The sequence below is a fragment of the Agaricus bisporus genome, assembly GCF_000300575.1.
Source record: "Agaricus bisporus var. bisporus H97 unplaced genomic scaffold AGABI2scaffold_5, whole genome shotgun sequence".
Lineage (NCBI taxonomy): Eukaryota > Fungi > Basidiomycota > Agaricomycetes > Agaricales > Agaricaceae > Agaricus > Agaricus bisporus.
Window position 1 is genome coordinate 269,670 of NW_006267368.1, and position 17,562 is coordinate 287,231.

Below are 17,562 nucleotides of genomic sequence, written 5' to 3' on the forward strand. Positions count from 1 at the left end.
AGATCACTTCTTTTTCTCGGTATCAGGTCTCCGTGGATTGTCCGTTTTTCCCCACTTAACTGGTATTTATCCTCAGGTCACCAATAATTTGTAGTCTTCTAAAAATCGTAGCTATCGGACTCTGTTCATTTACATAGTCACTGCCCCAAGTGTTTTACTACTTAGTTATTGATAAAAACTAGGGCGAGAGTACTGTAACAAATCATCGACTTTGCTTCTTTTTCTCTACGACCGCTTTCTGAGAGACCCCCGGGCAGTTTGACCCCGGGTAAGACTCCAGTATTGTACAATATCTGGGTAGGCATATATTAGAATCAGATTTCCGGCCGACATCTCCATTCCGGCCGAATTATATCAGTGCTTGGCGGATGCACTGCTCTCCGACACAATGAAATGCAGATCATGACCGCGACGAAGCACTCCTACACATTTGAGATAGTGACATAAACATCTATCATCCTCCTTCTAGTACCAATTCCAGTCGCCCTCGCTCGGTGGGCTAACGATGAAGTTACCTAATTATAGCTCGTGGGTACCGATTCCTGAAATAGAGCCTTGTCCATCTTGGAGACGGATTCTGTGCCAAGTAATCTGTCTATAATTTGTTGGTGCTGTTCTTATTCTCGTCGCCGCTCGGTCATTGTAAGCTTTCCCCGAGTAACTTAACAATCATAGATATATCTATTACAAGATACACAATGCCGTGAATAGAGTGTTGATGCTACTTCAAGTTTATGGAAACACACGCAGCTTTCAATATTATTGAAAGGTCAGATGATGACGAGCGAAGGTCTGGAGGAAACTCAATCTGGAACTCCTGGCTGGCAGTGCCAATGGGACGACATCGTCTTCAGTGTCCGTCAATATCCTTTCCTGGTTCAACTGTCGATTTTCCGGCAGAGACCAAATCTAATCTAATCTTCTGGATTCCATGTAATCGTCCAATCGACGAACAGAGAGAGGCCTGTATACTTGTAGTGTATGGATATGCGCGAGGACATCTTGTGAGTACTGCGATATAAATAGCATAACTTTATGTTACACTGTTGACATCTACTCAAAAACCTTGCTCTTCGAACTCTTTTTTGCTAAAATAAGGTCTGCAGCACATCGATTTTTTTCTCTCAGATCTCTCTAACAAATCTCGGCCCTCGCATTCACCCAGCGATTTTGCCAATCCAGACCTAACAGGGTTTAGTGGAGAGGCGCTTAGTATGTCCTGCTAGAAGTCATCAGATATCAAAAACTGAACTTACGACACAGGAAACAATCCCACACGGTTGATTCCTATGCGGTCATCCTATAGAACGAAAGAACGAAAGAAGGAGACATAGAAATCAGAAGGTGAGAATGTAGACCGTTTATGGGGACGTCATAAAAATATGATGGCCGTGCACTGGACACACGCGGATTCGCTGAGATTAAAAATAGTTTAACACCGCGCGTTTGATGGTGATTCCCTGGATGCTTGATGAATGAAAAGTCCATGTGAACCGGTTCCAGCAGAAGCAAATGCTATGATCATGATGCAGCATGAGGCCACGGTTGTAGAAGTTCCTTGGCTTTTTGTGACATTTCGACGAAGTTTGAATTAATGAACAATTTCTCGTTAGCAGACAGTGAAGCCTGGAAGTGTCTGGGCCGGGCTTGCCGACAGATAAATCAAGTAATCAGAAGTTTATCGGATCTTGAAACTTACAGTTGAGCTGATTTCAAGGCTGCTACATACTCAAAGGGCCTGGTAGCGGAGCTGTTGGTATTCGTTCATACTAGAAGTTATGATACTAGACTTGCGGGCACTTGAAGCCACATTGTCCGAGATTTATTTCTTACGGGAAGTCGTCCAATAGTGACATACCGATGATTCTAGACAACTATTTCTCCTTGTATTAATCCCAGTGGGTAGCGAGAATTAGGTATGTGTGACCTTCCTGAACTTGGATGCTCCCGCAATTCACCGGATGATAGGCAAAGATTTATCAATCCTCTGACCTCTTCTGACTTCTGGTTAGGCCGCTCGTCAAGGAACGCGGCAGATGTCCGTGAAAATCGCTGCCCTACTGTTGATTAGCATATGATTGAGTCGCTAACCGAGCTTCGCGATAGTAGTTGCATCTTTTGATTGACTAGTGCTGTGGAGTCTATTGAATGCGTCTAGAAGGTGCCGGTGATTCCACGTCTCCAATGTGTGGGCAAGTCGATGTAAGTACTCGGAATAGGCTATAGAATACTAAAAAGCGCCCATCAGCGATAATAAGTGCTTGTTAATGAGCTTCGTATTGTTTTGATTTCGTGGGGGACTAAGGAGTGGTGGAAATTCTAGTTAATCTTCAAAATGTGTTCAATCATAAGAAATCAAATATGATATATGATACCACACACAATTCCCTCGCATATCCCAGCGCCCGCCCAGCATCCTTTGTTACATACTTGATATGCTTCATGTATTAAAATCTTGTTATGCCTAAGAGTGGGATGTTGCAGACCCCTGAGGTATTCCCTAGGTAGTAAATATCGCGCTTCCTGACATTGATCCTACCATCAATACAGCATCACTAAAAAAAAAGGGCGGGGATAATCTTGTGGTGCAACAATCCAAGGCTTGATTGACAAGTCGAAATCAGGGAGTGTGGGAAAGCAATTTTGTGGATGAAATTGGCCGTGGGAATGACGGTATATTAGCCGATGAGGAAGAGGTCTTTAGCGATGTTTCTAGCGGCGGGCCCCTGATGTCGAGGTTACATTGTAATCACAATGCTCAAGGTGAAATTCAAGCATTGTTAAGCGAATTGTAAGCGTCGTATGTATTAATTGAATTAGAAGCCTCTAACTATTCTAGGGGCGTTAAAGACCGGGCCTCTAACTTGGGTGGGTTAGGAGCTTGACGGCTGGCATGGTTCCAGTTCCATTGTGTTGACATTTTGGGCAAGCGAGGTAGTAGCGTTATTTCCGGTTCATTCAGCCCATCACATAATGCTTTTTGTCAGCTTTCCGGATTTGTAAGCCAAGTATTACGGTGATGCTGAAGTGTCCCTTGCCACCAAACAATTACATGGCCTCCGCTGAACAACAAGTCAATGTCCCTTTCTTTAAGAAGAAGGGTAGAAGTCGTCCGACCACTGCTAGGAAACGTTCGACTTCACCACCGCCGTCAGCAGTACGACCTGCTGCGGTAAACTCTGCTACACCTACCACGTCCCAGGTCGTTCTACCCACCAAAAAGACTACAACAAACCTTCTCAGCGCTGGTTCCAAGCGCTCAATATCACAAAGGGACGATCTTGATGACCTGAATGCGTCCGAAAAGGATGGGCCCGATGTGAAGTGGACGGCTGAAGGTTCACATGTCAATGCCGCACTAGAGATTCTTGCAGGCGACGAGGCAGAAGAATTACTCGCAAAGCGTATACGTAAAGAAAAGGCGGATGCCGGAGAAGAGGATGAAATACCCGACGATGGACAGTATCATGGGCAGAAAGCATACAAATCACATATCAAGAAAAACAAGGAAATACCAAAAGCTATGAGAGTTGGTCCTCAGCGAAGTACCAATACGATTCGGACAGTGACCATCACGGATTATCAACCGGATGTTTGCAAGGACTATAAAGGTGCGTGTTTCCCATTAAATTCCTGTACGCGGTGTCATAACTAAGTGCGCTGCTTTACAGAAACAGGCTATTGTGGTTTTGGAGATACTTGCAAATTTTTGCACGATCGTGGAACCTGTGAGTCTCATTCCACTTTTTAGAGGATGGTACTTACTGATGCATTAATCTAGATCTCCAGGGTTGGCAGCTCGACAAGCTGGCTGAGAATTCGAGCAAGCAAGTTGAAAATGACACCGACTCCGACGATTCCGATGACGAAGACATTCCATTTGCTTGTTTGATATGTCGTAAACACTATACGGAACCCGTCGTCACCCGCTGTGGTCATTATTATTGTTCCGCTTGTGCCATCAAACGGTACGCAAAAACGCCCAAATGCCTGGCATGTGGTACACCAACGGGGGGAATTTTCAATCGCGCTGATAAAGTCATCGACAAGATGAACAAGAAGCGTAAAGAAAAGGAAGAGAGGGAAAATGAAGATAATGATGCAGACGCGGACGTACAAATTGAAGGATTGGACGAGGTGGAAAATAAATCTGGATCAGACGCTTCCGACTGATTCTAAGTTTTTTCTACTTTGTATGAGGTTGGGCTTAGGTATCCGTACATGGCCTCGGGATGGATGGTCCTATATGTGTATTCTCCGCTAGGCCAGCCATTCTACTCCGACCGACCTGCGCGACCCGGTTTTGGGATGCACTCGATTTGAGATACCTGGGCTTCTGTCGCGTCAGAAACGCGAACCATCATCACGGGGGATGGCGTTGATCCGTACGGCTTTTGTGGAATGCTCGCAACAGTGACGATGATATGTCGCAGTGGTCAGAGGCGGCCCGCAGCTTTAAACCAAGTCTTACAATGCGTAGAGATAAAACAGTCATTGAAGAACTTCGTTTGCTTTTTCTCCGTTTTCTTCGGCTCAAATGTATCTTGAAATTAATGCAAAAGATTGGTCAGGGTATTCGCCTGCCACATGTCAACTAGTCATATTATACGTTGAATACTTAATTGCACCTGGTCTCAAATGCTTGTGTTTTTGAAAAATGATAGGCTTGTCCGGCTTTGGCGTGTGTACGCCCCTTACCGACTCTCACATGATATGGTGTACCCTGCCCATCGGGGAATGGAAGTACTCAATGCATAAATTGAGTGGACTATAGATCCTCGTGATTTGATAGGTTTGAATACTTTTTGATGTTGCCGAACCAAAGAAAGACATCGTTAGAGCCGTTCAACCCGCTTCGCGAGTTCCCTATGGCCAAATCATTCCGGCGCCTACCTTTGTGTGTTTTGGAGGGGATAAGAATCTTGATCCAATTTAATTCCCGCCTGGACTCCCGCATGTTGCCTTTCATTCGCCTATATTTATAGCTTATTCGGTTTGACCAAGATGGCTGCTGTCGAGTTTGACGGATCCCCATAAATGGGATGCAAAAAATGTATTGGCAGAGTATGCGTGGAGATAGTGAACAGCTCTAGCCTCCTGAAGGACAAAATGTTATACTAACCGGCTGCACGTAAGTGAGGAAGAAGATAAAACTAGGGACATCAAACGGTTATGTCGGGATCTCGGAGATTGAATAATATGGGTATAGAACAAGAAGTAAGAGTGTGATTAGACTGCGTCATTTTGTGGAAGCGGTTAGAAGGACTTCGGCTATACCTCGAGAGAGCTAGAACTCACCACACAACAGCTAGCGAGAGAAAGTCATTGGGGCATCTCGTCACAACCATTATCAAGATGTCTTTTGAGAGAATCGGCTCTGGAAAGAAGCTTGATCAACAGGTATACATACAAGAATCCACAATCACGGAACTCACCTACTAAATTCCTTCTCACAATAACGACATCGGTGGATCACTGGTGTGGGTAGATGTTGTGTTTCATGATGTCGTTTCCTATCATGAGATCTAGAAAAAGTCTTTCCGCACTTCTCGCAAGGAAATCTTTCTCCAGGAGGTGATGTCGCCGAAGTGGGTGATGTCGCTGTTCCGGATGCAGTACGAGGGCGTCCCGTCGAGATACGTGATGGTCGTGGTGGTTGCTGTGACTGTGGAAGCATCTGAACAGGACTGTGATACCCAGCCGCGCCCGGTACATAACTGCTAGACATTGTCGATGACGGAGAAGCTATTGGGTGTGGATAGTTTGAATACGAGTGAGCCATTTCGCTGGGAGTTGGGATAAATTGAGTTTGTGCTGTTGGCGAGCGGCTCTCGATCCCGCTACCCGAGTATTGACTTTGATAATACTCCTGATTGGAAATGGCTGGCTGCGGCGAGGAGGAATGATTCATCACTCCCGAAGCGGGGTAGTAATCTCGACTGGAGGAACTGTTCGAGTAGCGGTGTGACGGTATGCCGGGTGTCATGCTGCGGTAGTATGGATGAGGGGGGGATGCTAAAGCTCGTTAAGATATGGACTAAGCCCAAGTGCGTTGAACTACGTACCACTGTGGGTTTGGGCGGTTGCAGCATAATATTGTGGAGACTGTTGTTGGTAGTCGTATGATGTATATGATGAAGCTGACGCGTAGTTGCCAGAATCATAAGGTTGACCAGCCGAAAACTGGCCATTTTGGTCCCCGTAGTAGGAGCGCGGGTCACGATTTTGCATGACAAGGCAAAGGGACTGGTGGGATGAGAGAGAGATAGGTCGCTGGAGAAGAGGACGGCGGGTTCGTGCAAGGGGGAGAGTTTCCTTGGCCTTTAAAAAGGCGGAACCGTTCAGATGTCATAGGCAGAGTTGGTAATATAGATCCCTTCGGGCACCTGACATTCGCGAATTAGATCATCTTTAGGTGTTTCGATCCTGGGTCCCGAACGACGGAAGGGTCCGTAGCCGCTATCTACGGTTGCGCATCAGCCGATTAAACGGAACCTATGTAGACCATGAAAATGAACGCGAGTACTCCAAGAAAACGAGGGTCCAACTGAGCTTCTCCATTTACTCGCGTCGAAATCAATGAAGCAAATGCCATCCTTTCCAGGATGCCGATTCAGGCCAATGGTTTGCCTAGAGTTTCATCCTGGGAACCCAGCTCTAGAAGTTTGAGGTGTAATTCGGATGCCTGAGTTAAAGAACGAATCTACAGATGTGCCTGTTTGAAGAATTCAGATTCGGGTGGAAATAATCGAGAATAAGTCGAACCGAAAAAGGTTAGTGGGATAATAGCATGCCAAACGTGCCATAACGCTGCGATAATCACGTATGGGGGTAAAGCGATTTAATGCGCGTTTGCGCACGCTCGTCCTCTAAATCATTAATGAAATATGATAACCACCACTTAATACATGCTATCGAAACTGGGCGCTGCCTGTATGCCTGCGGCAACCCGGTGGCTTCCGAAACGTTTGGGAAGGACTTCCTGGGTGGTGGGGAAATCGTTTGCTGCTCATAGATCCTTCGCAGATCGAGGTTTTCATCGGATGCCCTAATAACGTGCAAGCAAGCGGACCGAACCTGAATCTCTGCTTGGGAACTAACTTAGTGCTAAAATTTGAAGATGAGCCGAGATTTCGAAGGTAGAGGCTAATAAAAATAGGGTCCCAATTCGAGAAACACGTCGGAGTGAGTGGGAGTTCTCTACTTCTCGCGACAAAAGTAAGGGCATGATTCGAGACGTACAAATATCACCGGCGTTCGGCTGCATACAATTTGAAACGTCGACCGAGAGTTGGAGTGACAAGCCAGATAGGCAATTAAGTCAGAAGGCTATTTGGGGAAATAAGTTGAAAACGTTGACAGGTCGCTAAAGGATGCTAGACAAGATACTGATTCTCGTCCTGACAGACTCCGCTGAGTTCCGAATTCAATGGCTGATGCAGATCAGCGGTATGCAGGGCTAACGCGTCATGGCATACAGAAGTGAGAGCCGTTTGTAGACAACTGAAAAAAAAAAACAGCACAGAACAAAAAACGCGTATAGTCAATGCAGGAAGAAGAGCCGGCTACGGCATAGAAAAGACTAAACGGCCGCGCCAAATACAAGTAAACATGCGATCGCTCTCTCCTTCACCTGATCGCATCACACTCCGTAATGGCTCCGTTTGATCTCGACGCTTGCATCGAACAACTCCTCCGGAAACAACTCCTCCACGAGGCCCTCCTTCGCGAAATATGCGAAAAAACAAAGGAAGTCCTCATGCGCGAATCCAACGTCGTGCACGTCAATGCGCCGGTCACTGTCGTCGGTGATATCCACGGGTGAGTCAGGGTACAATATTCCCGTACTCCATGCTCAGCATCTGTCAAGCCAGTTCTACGATTTGATAGAGATTTTTCGGATAGGGGGATATGCTCCAAATACGAATTATCTCTTCCTTGGTGCGTGATGCATCCCATTCACCACGGCTTAAGCTCAGGCTGTTGCAGGCGATTACGTCGACCGGGGACTTTTCAGCGTTGAAACGATCTCCCTGTTGACATGTTTAAAACTTAGATACCCAAGCAGGGTACAGCTTATTCGAGGCAACCATGAGTCGAGAGCGGTGACGCAGGTGATTCCTGCGGTTCTATGTATCTAATCCAATAATTCAACGTTGTTATGGCAGACTTACGGCTTCTACACTGAATGTGTACGGAAATACGGCTCCCCTCATGTCTGGACGTACTTCACAGACATGTTCGACTTTTTGACCCTCTCTGTCGTGATTGACGATCGAATATTTTGTGTCCATGGAGGTACGCACAACACCGACTTGCCTCCTATATACTGACTATCCAACTTACAGGTCTCTCACCTTCAATACATTCCATTGATCAGATCAAGGTTGTCGATCGGTTTCGAGGTGGGTGTCCGGTCCCTAGATGTCCGCAGGAAATTCACGCTTTAGCCAGAAATACCACACGAGGGACCTATGGCTGATCTCGTTTGGTCGGACCCTGACCCCGAAAAAGAGGACTTTGCAATTTCTCCACGGTGTGCTACTGTGTCACTTTCACCCACGCTTCTTTGACTCATTTGATCTCTCAGTGGCGCTGGATACACTTTTGGGTCTGGTGTTGTCTATAAATTCCTAGACCAAAATGGGATGTCGCACATCCTTCGTGCACATCAACTATGCATGGAGGGCTACTCATCGTTATTTGACAAGCATCTCTCCACCGTGTGGTCTGCTCCCAACTACTGCTATCGTTGTGGAAACTCCGCAAGTATTCTGGAGATTCGCCCCGGAGAACCCATGTTTTTCAACGTATTCGAAGCAGCACCTGAAAACGAAAGGGACGGACCGAACCAGCAAGGTGCCCAAAATGCAAGCGGAAAGGTGACAGCCGTTGCACGTTATATCACTGTCACTAACTCATTTACCTTGACCATTTAGCTTCCAGAGTATTTTCTTTAATCACGGCCACACGCGACATTCCAGATACCAACGACTGCGATATGATACATGTAATAGGATATACGACGGTGATGGCTTTGAGTCTCAATGCCTGTTAAATAGATATTGCATGACCAAAAGAATCCTCCCGACCCAATCTATATCACCCAATAGCTTTCCGGGTAATAAAACGGCGGGTGTAGGGTATGACTACTACGCAAATTATGACCATGCATCATATGATACACGAGGGAGGCCGAGGAAGAGAAGCTCGTCAGCGAGGGAAGATCCTTGGTGAGCGCAGAAGACCCCGACGCAGACTGAAGTTAACGATAAGAGCAACAGCTGCAAGAACAGCCCCTACTTTGATCTGAGTTCGCCAACGTAGCCAGAATAAACAGATCAACGTCCGCACAAGGTCTCGTTTTCTACGACGACCGTAGTGCAATTGCGGAAATCCACGACTGGGAGATATGGGATAACCGTAGAATGGGTTCAAAGCAGAAGTCGGAGATATCGAGGGAACGTAACCTGATGTTGGCTGATGAGACGTTGGCGAAGATGGGCCACCTTCTATGACACGTTTGGTAGAAGAGCAGGGCTGGGTCCTTCTGGCCGGCCGCAATGGATCGTCCAAATCCGTCAATAAAGGTAGAGCCCCGCCATAATCTATGATGAGCTGGGTCAGTATTTTATTAGGGTACCAAAATAAGATGCTTCTTACTCTTTGGCACAGCAGCTGGCGTCATTGCAAACAATAAATCCGCCTGCGTCGGGAAAAAAATCCGAGAAGGGGCAGACTTGGGTAATATATGTCTAGAATACATATATTAGTCAAAATGCGCAACATCGGGATAACTTTCACTGACCGAACAATACTCCAGAGTCCGGAATAAGCCCAAGAGTAATTGGTCACCAAAACTGCCTTCATTAGTAATGTAGTAAATTTTGTCATAGAATACTGATGTACCTCCAGCAAGCATGCCAGGGAATCGTGGAACGACTTCGCGAACGGCCCACGTCAGAACGTCAACATTCTGCGTGATAGGAGGTAAAAATTCGAGCAGTCATAGGGTAGAGGGTATTAGCTTACCACTGCCTGGAGCGACAATTTTGCCAGATCCAATAAAATAATATATTGAAGCACGGGCTCTTCTTCTGGCGCTCCTCTGCCAGAAATACTCTTTAGATGAAGTCGAAGCAGTTCAAATATTTGAAGGATATAAGATTTCACGACTTCAGGGCTCTCATGGACGGAATCGAGTTCAATTACGAGGATAGGTCGTCCGAAAGGGTCACGTATATGCTCCGGAAGACAGTGCACCATTGCTGGTAACTTGAAGTCCCGATTCATACTCCAGAGGTTTTGTACACGCCAGACCAAGGTTTTGCGAATAGACTCGAGAGCAAAGGACCTTGTGAACTTATTACGCTGCCAAAAACACTCATGTCACAAAAGGCACCTGTCACCAGCACCTCAAAAGTAACTCACCCGAGCTATTCGAAATATGGAACCTAAGGGTTTGTATTTGGGAGTCCAAACGTCAGTATTCTCATCTAGAGTAAAGCCTTAACGAAGCAGACAATACCTGTATCTTGTAACCATTCGGCTGCCCACTCCGTGGCGTCCGGGCCCAGTTCGAGTTCATCAACGACAGAAGGAAGGATATCCCGGATCAGGGTGGTTTGAAGGTCCAGAACATGATCAGAGTTGTCATAATAGGCCAAGAGCAAACGCTCAGAATTGGCTTGCAGGGTGTTTCGGATATCCATGCCCTGAAAAAGCCGTCGGAATCGTGGAAGATGCAGAGGTAACTGTAAGTCGTAGCATGAGGTGTCCACGGTGGGCGGTCCGAAAAGGTTCAGTACTTGGGAACTTGCTTATATGAACTTTCCCACGATCATCAGGAGAAAGCTAAGTTAGATTGAAGCATTCTTTGATGAATGTTTTGCACTTTACTCTATCTCCCTATATATTCTGATATATCCTGCTCAACAAATTTCCCTCGCCGCTATGGCTGTTATTTTCATATATCAAAGCGTCAAAATATGTTGTTTCGTGTCTCCTATTGAATGGAATCCTTACGCTTTCCATATGACATGTATGTTTACACCCCGGTATCATGGATCTTTGGCCGGTCAGGAACCTCATGAATAAACAGCGACATACATCGACTGATTTTATACATACGCAGGCTGGCCGTGCGCTCGACGCGTGAGACGGGGGGACTTGGTATGAATCACCTGTTGACGTGCAGCACTCTCCATATGCGTAAAGCGAGTTCATTATTAACGCTAAGTAAGAAATTGTGTTAGCCAAAGCTGCGGTGCCGGAAACCGATTAGTCGAACTAGCCCAAACACACGCATTTCAATAGCAGTTTGATCTCCTTTTGAGTCCGCGGGAGAAAACGTGCCAAAATGCCAATTCTGGGACTAGGTGTCTAAGAGGTCCGTCAGTGGATCTTGATCGATTCTCAGTCTCTCTCACTCTGTTTCTGGACCAGAACGACTGCATGGAATGGATGTCAGGGCTGGATAACCCGCGAATCGCGAGAGAAAGGATGGTATGCTATGGCGATCCCACCGGAGATCTTGGTAGTGTTACTGACATTCGCCTTCTTGGGTGTCAGTAACGCCGATTTAGCTTGCAATGAAGCGCCCTTGACTTCTAGGTGAACGTCGAGAACCAGTGGCGAGAAAGCCGGTAATACAGAGGTACTCTTGGTGTTAACGCCTCCATCATCTGCTGGAAGAAACGTGCCGAAGAAATGGCCTGAGAGGTGAGAACTCTTTAGAGATACAGTAACCGGAAATAGAACTGAACAAATGCATGCAAAGCATCGAGGGTACGGTTGCACCCAAAGCATGACTAGCGGTCGGATCATTTGGGCACTCATAAATCTAAGTAGCAATGCCTATTAGGCCTGAGCTAGTATGAGAAAACCGAGGCGATGTCCGGACGAGGATGACCGGCTGACTGAGAAAGAGCTAAGCCAGCAATGTCATTACCCTTTGAGCAACATCGGAGGATCCTACGAGCGACTTCAAGAGTTTAGTGGAGTTGCATACTGTCGTTTCTACCCGCGAGGGACTCCCAGAAGGAACAATAGCTATCTTTAGTTGAACACAGGCTTCTAGGGGAGGCGATTTATCCCTATTGAATTTCCATGCGTGAATCTAGCGAGGGTCCAATTCGGTGGGAGAGTCCTTGAAAGTCTAAATGATGCACAGAAAAAAAACGGGTATCCCGGCGCTAAGCAATATCTCCACGGAACGAAACGATCGGATGCACTTTTAGAAGTGAAAGACTACATCGTCCCGGTAAGTGAGCTAGTTCTAGCGATTGTTATGCAGGATGACGCAAATAGGTCTGCGTTGAAATTACGTCCTCGAATAATTTCAGGGGTAGAACCTGTAAGCCGGGGCGAGGTTGTTGAACGTTGAACCCTAAGGAATCCGGGTAAATGATCCAGGAGACGACCCGTCCAAGGACAAACCAGCATGAAGCTTCATTGAGCGGTCCAGAAATGAAAGGAGAGAGCATGAGGCACAAAGGCAAGAAAAAGTTTGTATCACCGGGATGGGTCAGCTCATTGGATTTACTGAACCACAAGCCCACACCAAGTCGTTCAAAGCCCGAGCAGCCCGAAGTTACAACATATATGAGATCACGTGCGAATGAGCAAAGCTGAGAACTCTTTCCAGTTTGATTTGATCAAAGTTTTTCTTCAATGGGGACCTTCATCCAATGGTTTCAACGTAAAGGTGCATATTTTGACGCCGAATCCGTGGGCATCATTGGATTTCCCCCTTCTGAGGGTGGTCGTGGTGCCGTTGCACTGAGAGATATTCCAGTGCGTGATTAATCATTTCTCAATAAATTCGAATTAAGAATTCTCAGAATGGACATACACTTTTCTCAATTCCTAGAACCCTAACAATTTCCACACGTACATGTAGTCTCCCCACAAAATTTGGTCTCGAAGCTTGGCGAAAAGCCCAACTCCATCAAGGGTGGGTCGGTCTGATTTTGTGTTTGATGTGGGAGACTGCGGCTGGGTCGTCTTCCAAGTGGGCGGGTTATTTAGGTATGTCTCGCCATCTATGTAATAACTCGCCGGCCAAGTAACTTATATATAAAAACTGATAGATATTTTGCCGAACCGTTTCGATACACCTATGTTCTGGACTGAATACGACCTCCTAGAATTAAAAGGTACCTCTGTGGTAGGTCGGTTTGTTCAAAAATTTCGACGAGTAAATGAGTATAGTCTTACCTTCATCTGCAGAAAAACTCGGCAAGGTAGATGCACAAGCAGACTACAACGAGAAACTTTTACCAGCGGTCAAATCAAGACCAGACTTGTTTCTTCCTGAACATCTATCAACACATTATACCCTCGAGAGGTATCATATCATGGGTAGTCGTATCCTTTCACGAAGTTTTATTGTGGAAAAGTGGAATGAAGACGAAGATGAAAACGAAGCTGCCAATACAAGTCTAGGCAGTGCTATGGATGTCGAGCCAAGTCGCAATGAAGAAACACCAGGCGTTCCAATGGAAACTGAGGACAATTCGGACGACAATGACGACGACGACGATGATGATGAAGAGGCTTCCGATGTGGCCATGGTACCAATGGCTGATATACTGAATGCAAGATATCAGACAGAAAATGTCAGTGGTTGACGTTCATGGCACGGACGGATGAGAATTCAATTTGTCTCTACCAGGCAAAACTGTTTCACGAAAAGGACGAGCTAAAGATGGTGACCACAAAGCCGATCAGAAGTGGCGAACAAATTGTCAGTTTTTCCGTAATCAATCGCTTGTGTGCTGCCATTCTAACTTTTTCTCAATTAAGTGGAATACCTACGGCGATCTACCAAACGCAGAGCTGCTGCGGCGATATGGGCACGTCGATTTTCTATCTCTTCCTTCTGAAGGTCATGGGAATCCCGGAGATGTCGTTGAAATCAAGGCCGATCTCATTATATCCGCAGTATCGTCAATACCAGAAGCTGTCAAGGATGACGAAGCAAAGGAAAGGATCGATTGGTGGCTAGAAGAGGGTGGTGAAGAGTAAGTGTTGCAAATATTGATTTTGTTCTCGAATCGTGATTCTGATTTTTTTGGTCTTGTAGTATCTTCATTCTGGACTACGAATATGATTTGCCACCGGTCATGATCTCGTTTGTAAAACTCCTGCTTCTGCCCCAAGCTGATTGGGAGAAAGCTCGAGAAAAGTCAAAACCACCCAAGTCAAAGCTCGAGGGTATTCTGTATGACATCTTGATCTCGACTCTTGAAAAACGCTTGGCCGAGTACCCTACCACAATAGAGGTAACAATAGTACACTCCCTTTTCTCCGAGACTAATCGCACCATCTTAGACGGATAAGGCACTTTTGACGAACGACACCCCTTTGAATAAGAAGAATGCCATCATCGTCCGCCTTGGTGAAAAAGAGATTTTACATGGAATCTTGCAAAAATTAAAAGTTCTGAAAGAGGCTGAGGGTAGAAGCAGTGCTGGAGCGTCCACAAAAAGAAAAGGTGGGGCGAGCGGCCCCACCAAGGTGAAAAGGATAAGGCGATGAGTTTGGAGTATTGTATGTTCATACGAGCGCCTGGGAGTCTGGTAATGGACGGCAATCACATGTAACCAAGTAAAGGAACAGAAATCATTATGCTTGACAGTTTGTCAGTGGCCGTGCAAGGAATGTCAGCTGCGCATTTGTTATGGTTGAGACAAGTATATCAATCATTCCCTCCTTCTATCCCATCATCACCCCACGCAACTGCTTAACGCTGGTTACATTCTGGTTTAACTTACTCACCTTCTATACCCATGGAAGAGCCAAAGCAAGAAACTAAGCCGGACAACACTCACTCCGGAAATAATGTTGTCGAAACTCCAGTCCATACAAGTCACGGTGGGCCTGCGGAGGATGCGACGGAATCGCCGCCTGCATTACCTATGCCTACCATACCGACGACAACTATGCCCAGCGCACTGGCAGGACAATCCATAACAAACCCTACGCTGTCTTCACCTCCCATCCCCGAAACTCGTACCGGCGCACCAGATACACCAGTGCGTCGAAAGAATCCACAAATCGCTGAATTAAAAGCCATCTTCCCCGATTACGATGAGGCCATCCTGTATGTTCTCCATATCTCGTCTTCAAGTACTAATTAGATGAAGATCTAATTTGTCGTTTGGATAGGCAATCTGTGCTGGAGTCTTGTGATGGAAACCAGGATCGCGCGATTGATCTTCTCCTTGGAATGAGCGACCCGAATTTTAAGCCTGCTGCTGAAAATCAAGTTCAACAGCGTACTATGGTATGTTGGCTAACTTGTATCATCAGTCTATTCTAGCGCTTTTGTTGAATTTTTGTGAATAGACGCAAGAGGAATTAGATGAGCAACTTGCAAGACGTCTTATGCTTGAAGAACAAGAACAAGCTCAAGAGCTGTGGCAACAGCAACAGCAACAACAACAACAACAGCGACGCCCTCAATTACAAACTCGGCAGCAGCAGCAGCAGCAACAACAGCAACCGAATGCTGCAGGTGGCAACGATACTCTGAGCGAAGTTCAAGAGCACTTTAATAGGATTGCAGCGTGTGAGTCTCAGTGCAGTACGAAATGGTCAGAAGAAACTCATTATGTTGTAGCTGGAAAGAAGACCTTTGGGGCATTCATGGAGAAAGTCAAAGCCAAGATTCAAGAGTTCGACAAGTAAGCTTTTTATCGCTCTACTAATTTTTGTTTGTTCACCTCTTTCTAGGCCTGAATCAGACGCAAGTGGATCAGGTGTACAACCGACATGGGGCAACACAAACTCTACAACCCCTCACGATTCCAATGCCGCAACACGATCACCACCTCCCCGAACGGATTATCAGCCATACCGTGGAGGTCATGCCACCGGTGGGGATTACAATACAAGTACTGCAATGCCGCAGCCAGCCGCATACTACGATCCCAATCATAGCCCGCAGCCTCAGTCCGCTCCTTTGCAATTCCCTTCGCCGAACGTTGACGCGAAGAAATCGACGCAGCCGACTGCGGTTGAGGGATACGATGTGACCCCGATAGCTTCGCAACCAATCGGTGAGTCCAGAATTCAAATTCTCTTTATCGCTGACTGGTGGTCTGTGTTGGTATTTGGTAGCTGCGCCAAGTTCCGCAGCGCAATCGTCATCAGCGACGGTGGCTGCGTCTCCACCTCCGAGAGGCCCAAGTCCGGGCAATCCCATTGACGGAGGTAAGTTCATTGTCATTTAGAAACGTGTGTGTATCTTTTTTGCTGAATCTAAACAGGTAAACTCGGTCTTTTACCCAAGCGACCGATTTCTCTGGTCAGAGATCAGCCACAAACTCAGAATCAACACGCCCAACGGCATAATACAGACGATGATGATCTTGAATACGCCGAGAGTCCGTTTGACAAGTAATTTTGTTCAGGCTATTTTATGTCGAATAAGTATGTTCAGTATATGCCATGGTATTCTGCACGAGTGTCATAACCGACGCAAGAGATGTATTCAGTGACAGCATCTACGATCAGTCCGCAAGCGAGGTGGTATTAGCAACATTAGCAATTCAGAAAACAAAAGGGGAGGCAAAGGAGCGGGCAATATTCGCTACTGGCGTGACTGCGGCTTGGAAGTCCTGGGCGTTTCCTGTCATGAGCAAACCAACTGTAAGAGTAATTGGACTGGTCAGAAATTGCTGGAGTGAACAAGGGGAGAATGGACGAACCTATAAGTCCGAAAAGGCCAAGAATGCTGCCAAAGACCTCGACAACAAGAATCTTTACAAAAAGATTTGGATCTGCGGCATCTGCCAATGCTGCAGTAGAGCCGGTAACGCCTACGCAAACACCGCAAAGGAGGTTGCATGCACCGACAGTGAGACCACCCCAGAACAGCGCAAAACCTGGAAATAGTTTAGTTGAACAAGTCGGAATGTAAGAGGGTTTGTACCATACCAGTAAAGTAATTGCTGCGCGTGTAGAGCATGTCATCAGGAACATAGGTCAGCTTTGCGGAATACACGATGCCAATAATCTACGGGTCGCCAATGAAGACGGGATGAAGAAAAGAGGATTGACGAGACATACAACACCGTAGATGGCGACGACTTCACAAAAGATGATACTAGAGTATGCCTATGAGCCTCCTGGAGTAGTTTGGGTAAGATGAGCACGAACCTGATCAAGTTCTTGGTTGTAATACGCGGTGACCTGACACCACCTCCGAGAATAGATGAGCCTGTCAGGAATATTCCCCTGGCGTCGAATCGGTCAGCTACAGCCTTTGTGGTGGATACGTTTGCCTACCATCCGGCGCCTGCCACGCTCAGGCCGAGACAGAGGCCAATTCCAGTTGCGCCCCAGGCGTATGGACTTGATTCCTGGAGGAACTGGCCGATATCGAAGCGACCTGCAAGTGGGATGAGAAGCTGTTGTATATAGCAGTAGAAACGACCTGACCAGTAAAGAGGAGATAGAGGAGGAGGAGAACGAGCAGGAAGGGGGGGAGGCCATACGAGTACGCTGCGGAATAGTAGTAGTAGCCCATGGCAAGTTGGCAAGGGCGCTGTTGAC

General features: G+C 46.6%; 7 protein-coding genes across 7 annotated transcripts; 4 read left to right on the forward strand and 3 right to left on the reverse strand.

Annotated features, from left to right (window-relative positions):
* Window positions 1-3,039: 3,039 nt before the first annotated feature.
* Window positions 3,040-4,173, forward strand: AGABI2DRAFT_178184 (hypothetical protein; the record flags this gene model as incomplete). The annotated part of the gene is made up of 3 exons (XM_006460673.1): window positions 3,040-3,611; window positions 3,672-3,728; window positions 3,782-4,173. Exons 1-3 carry the CDS (start codon window positions 3,053-3,055, stop codon window positions 4,171-4,173), a joined length of 1,008 nt encoding a protein of 335 aa, XP_006460736.1. The 5' UTR covers window positions 3,040-3,052.
* Window positions 4,174-5,322: 1,149 nt separating this feature from the next.
* On the reverse strand, window positions 5,323-6,231 carry AGABI2DRAFT_117665 (hypothetical protein; the record flags this gene model as incomplete). Its single annotated transcript, XM_006460674.1, has 3 exons — window positions 5,323-5,377; window positions 5,436-6,015; window positions 6,066-6,231. 3 exons carry the CDS (start codon window positions 6,229-6,231, stop codon window positions 5,323-5,325), a joined length of 801 nt encoding a protein of 266 aa, XP_006460737.1.
* Window positions 6,232-7,628: 1,397 nt separating this feature from the next.
* On the forward strand, window positions 7,629-10,173 carry AGABI2DRAFT_192346 (hypothetical protein). Its single transcript, XM_006460675.1, has 12 exons — window positions 7,629-7,821; window positions 7,871-7,941; window positions 7,990-8,114; window positions 8,169-8,298; window positions 8,349-8,405; window positions 8,455-8,536; window positions 8,591-8,882; window positions 8,940-9,608; window positions 9,664-9,755; window positions 9,809-9,860; window positions 9,910-9,976; window positions 10,033-10,173. The coding sequence occupies exons 1-8, from the start codon at window positions 7,655-7,657 to the stop codon at window positions 8,958-8,960; spliced, it is 945 nt and encodes a 314-aa protein (XP_006460738.1). The 5' UTR covers window positions 7,629-7,654; the 3' UTR covers window positions 8,961-9,608; window positions 9,664-9,755; window positions 9,809-9,860; window positions 9,910-9,976; window positions 10,033-10,173.
* Window positions 10,174-11,609: 1,436 nt separating this feature from the next.
* Window positions 11,610-11,826, reverse strand: AGABI2DRAFT_150575 (hypothetical protein; the record flags this gene model as incomplete). Its single annotated transcript, XM_006460676.1, has 2 exons — window positions 11,610-11,714; window positions 11,761-11,826. The coding sequence occupies 2 exons, from the start codon at window positions 11,824-11,826 to the stop codon at window positions 11,610-11,612; spliced, it is 171 nt and encodes a 56-aa protein (XP_006460739.1).
* Window positions 11,827-12,672: 846 nt separating this feature from the next.
* On the forward strand, window positions 12,673-14,648 carry AGABI2DRAFT_203917 (hypothetical protein; the record flags this gene model as incomplete). Its single annotated transcript, XM_006460677.1, has 8 exons — window positions 12,673-12,795; window positions 12,843-13,029; window positions 13,092-13,172; window positions 13,231-13,619; window positions 13,676-13,747; window positions 13,807-14,024; window positions 14,087-14,285; window positions 14,335-14,648. 8 exons carry the CDS (start codon window positions 12,673-12,675, stop codon window positions 14,539-14,541), a joined length of 1,476 nt encoding a protein of 491 aa, XP_006460740.1. The 3' UTR covers window positions 14,542-14,648.
* Window positions 14,649-14,945: 297 nt separating this feature from the next.
* On the forward strand, window positions 14,946-16,408 carry AGABI2DRAFT_150577 (hypothetical protein; the record flags this gene model as incomplete). The annotated part of the gene is made up of 7 exons (XM_006460678.1): window positions 14,946-15,106; window positions 15,172-15,289; window positions 15,352-15,574; window positions 15,626-15,689; window positions 15,739-16,064; window positions 16,126-16,218; window positions 16,275-16,408. 7 exons carry the CDS (start codon window positions 14,946-14,948, stop codon window positions 16,406-16,408), a joined length of 1,119 nt encoding a protein of 372 aa, XP_006460741.1.
* Window positions 16,391-17,557, reverse strand: AGABI2DRAFT_203919 (hypothetical protein). The gene is made up of 6 exons (XM_006460679.1): window positions 17,449-17,557; window positions 17,296-17,398; window positions 17,167-17,244; window positions 17,077-17,113; window positions 16,945-17,023; window positions 16,391-16,892 (listed from the first exon to the last, which is right to left on the reverse strand). The coding sequence occupies exons 1-6, from the start codon at window positions 17,534-17,536 to the stop codon at window positions 16,549-16,551; spliced, it is 729 nt and encodes a 242-aa protein (XP_006460742.1). The 5' UTR covers window positions 17,537-17,557; the 3' UTR covers window positions 16,391-16,548.
* Window positions 17,558-17,562: the final 5 nt, after the last annotated feature.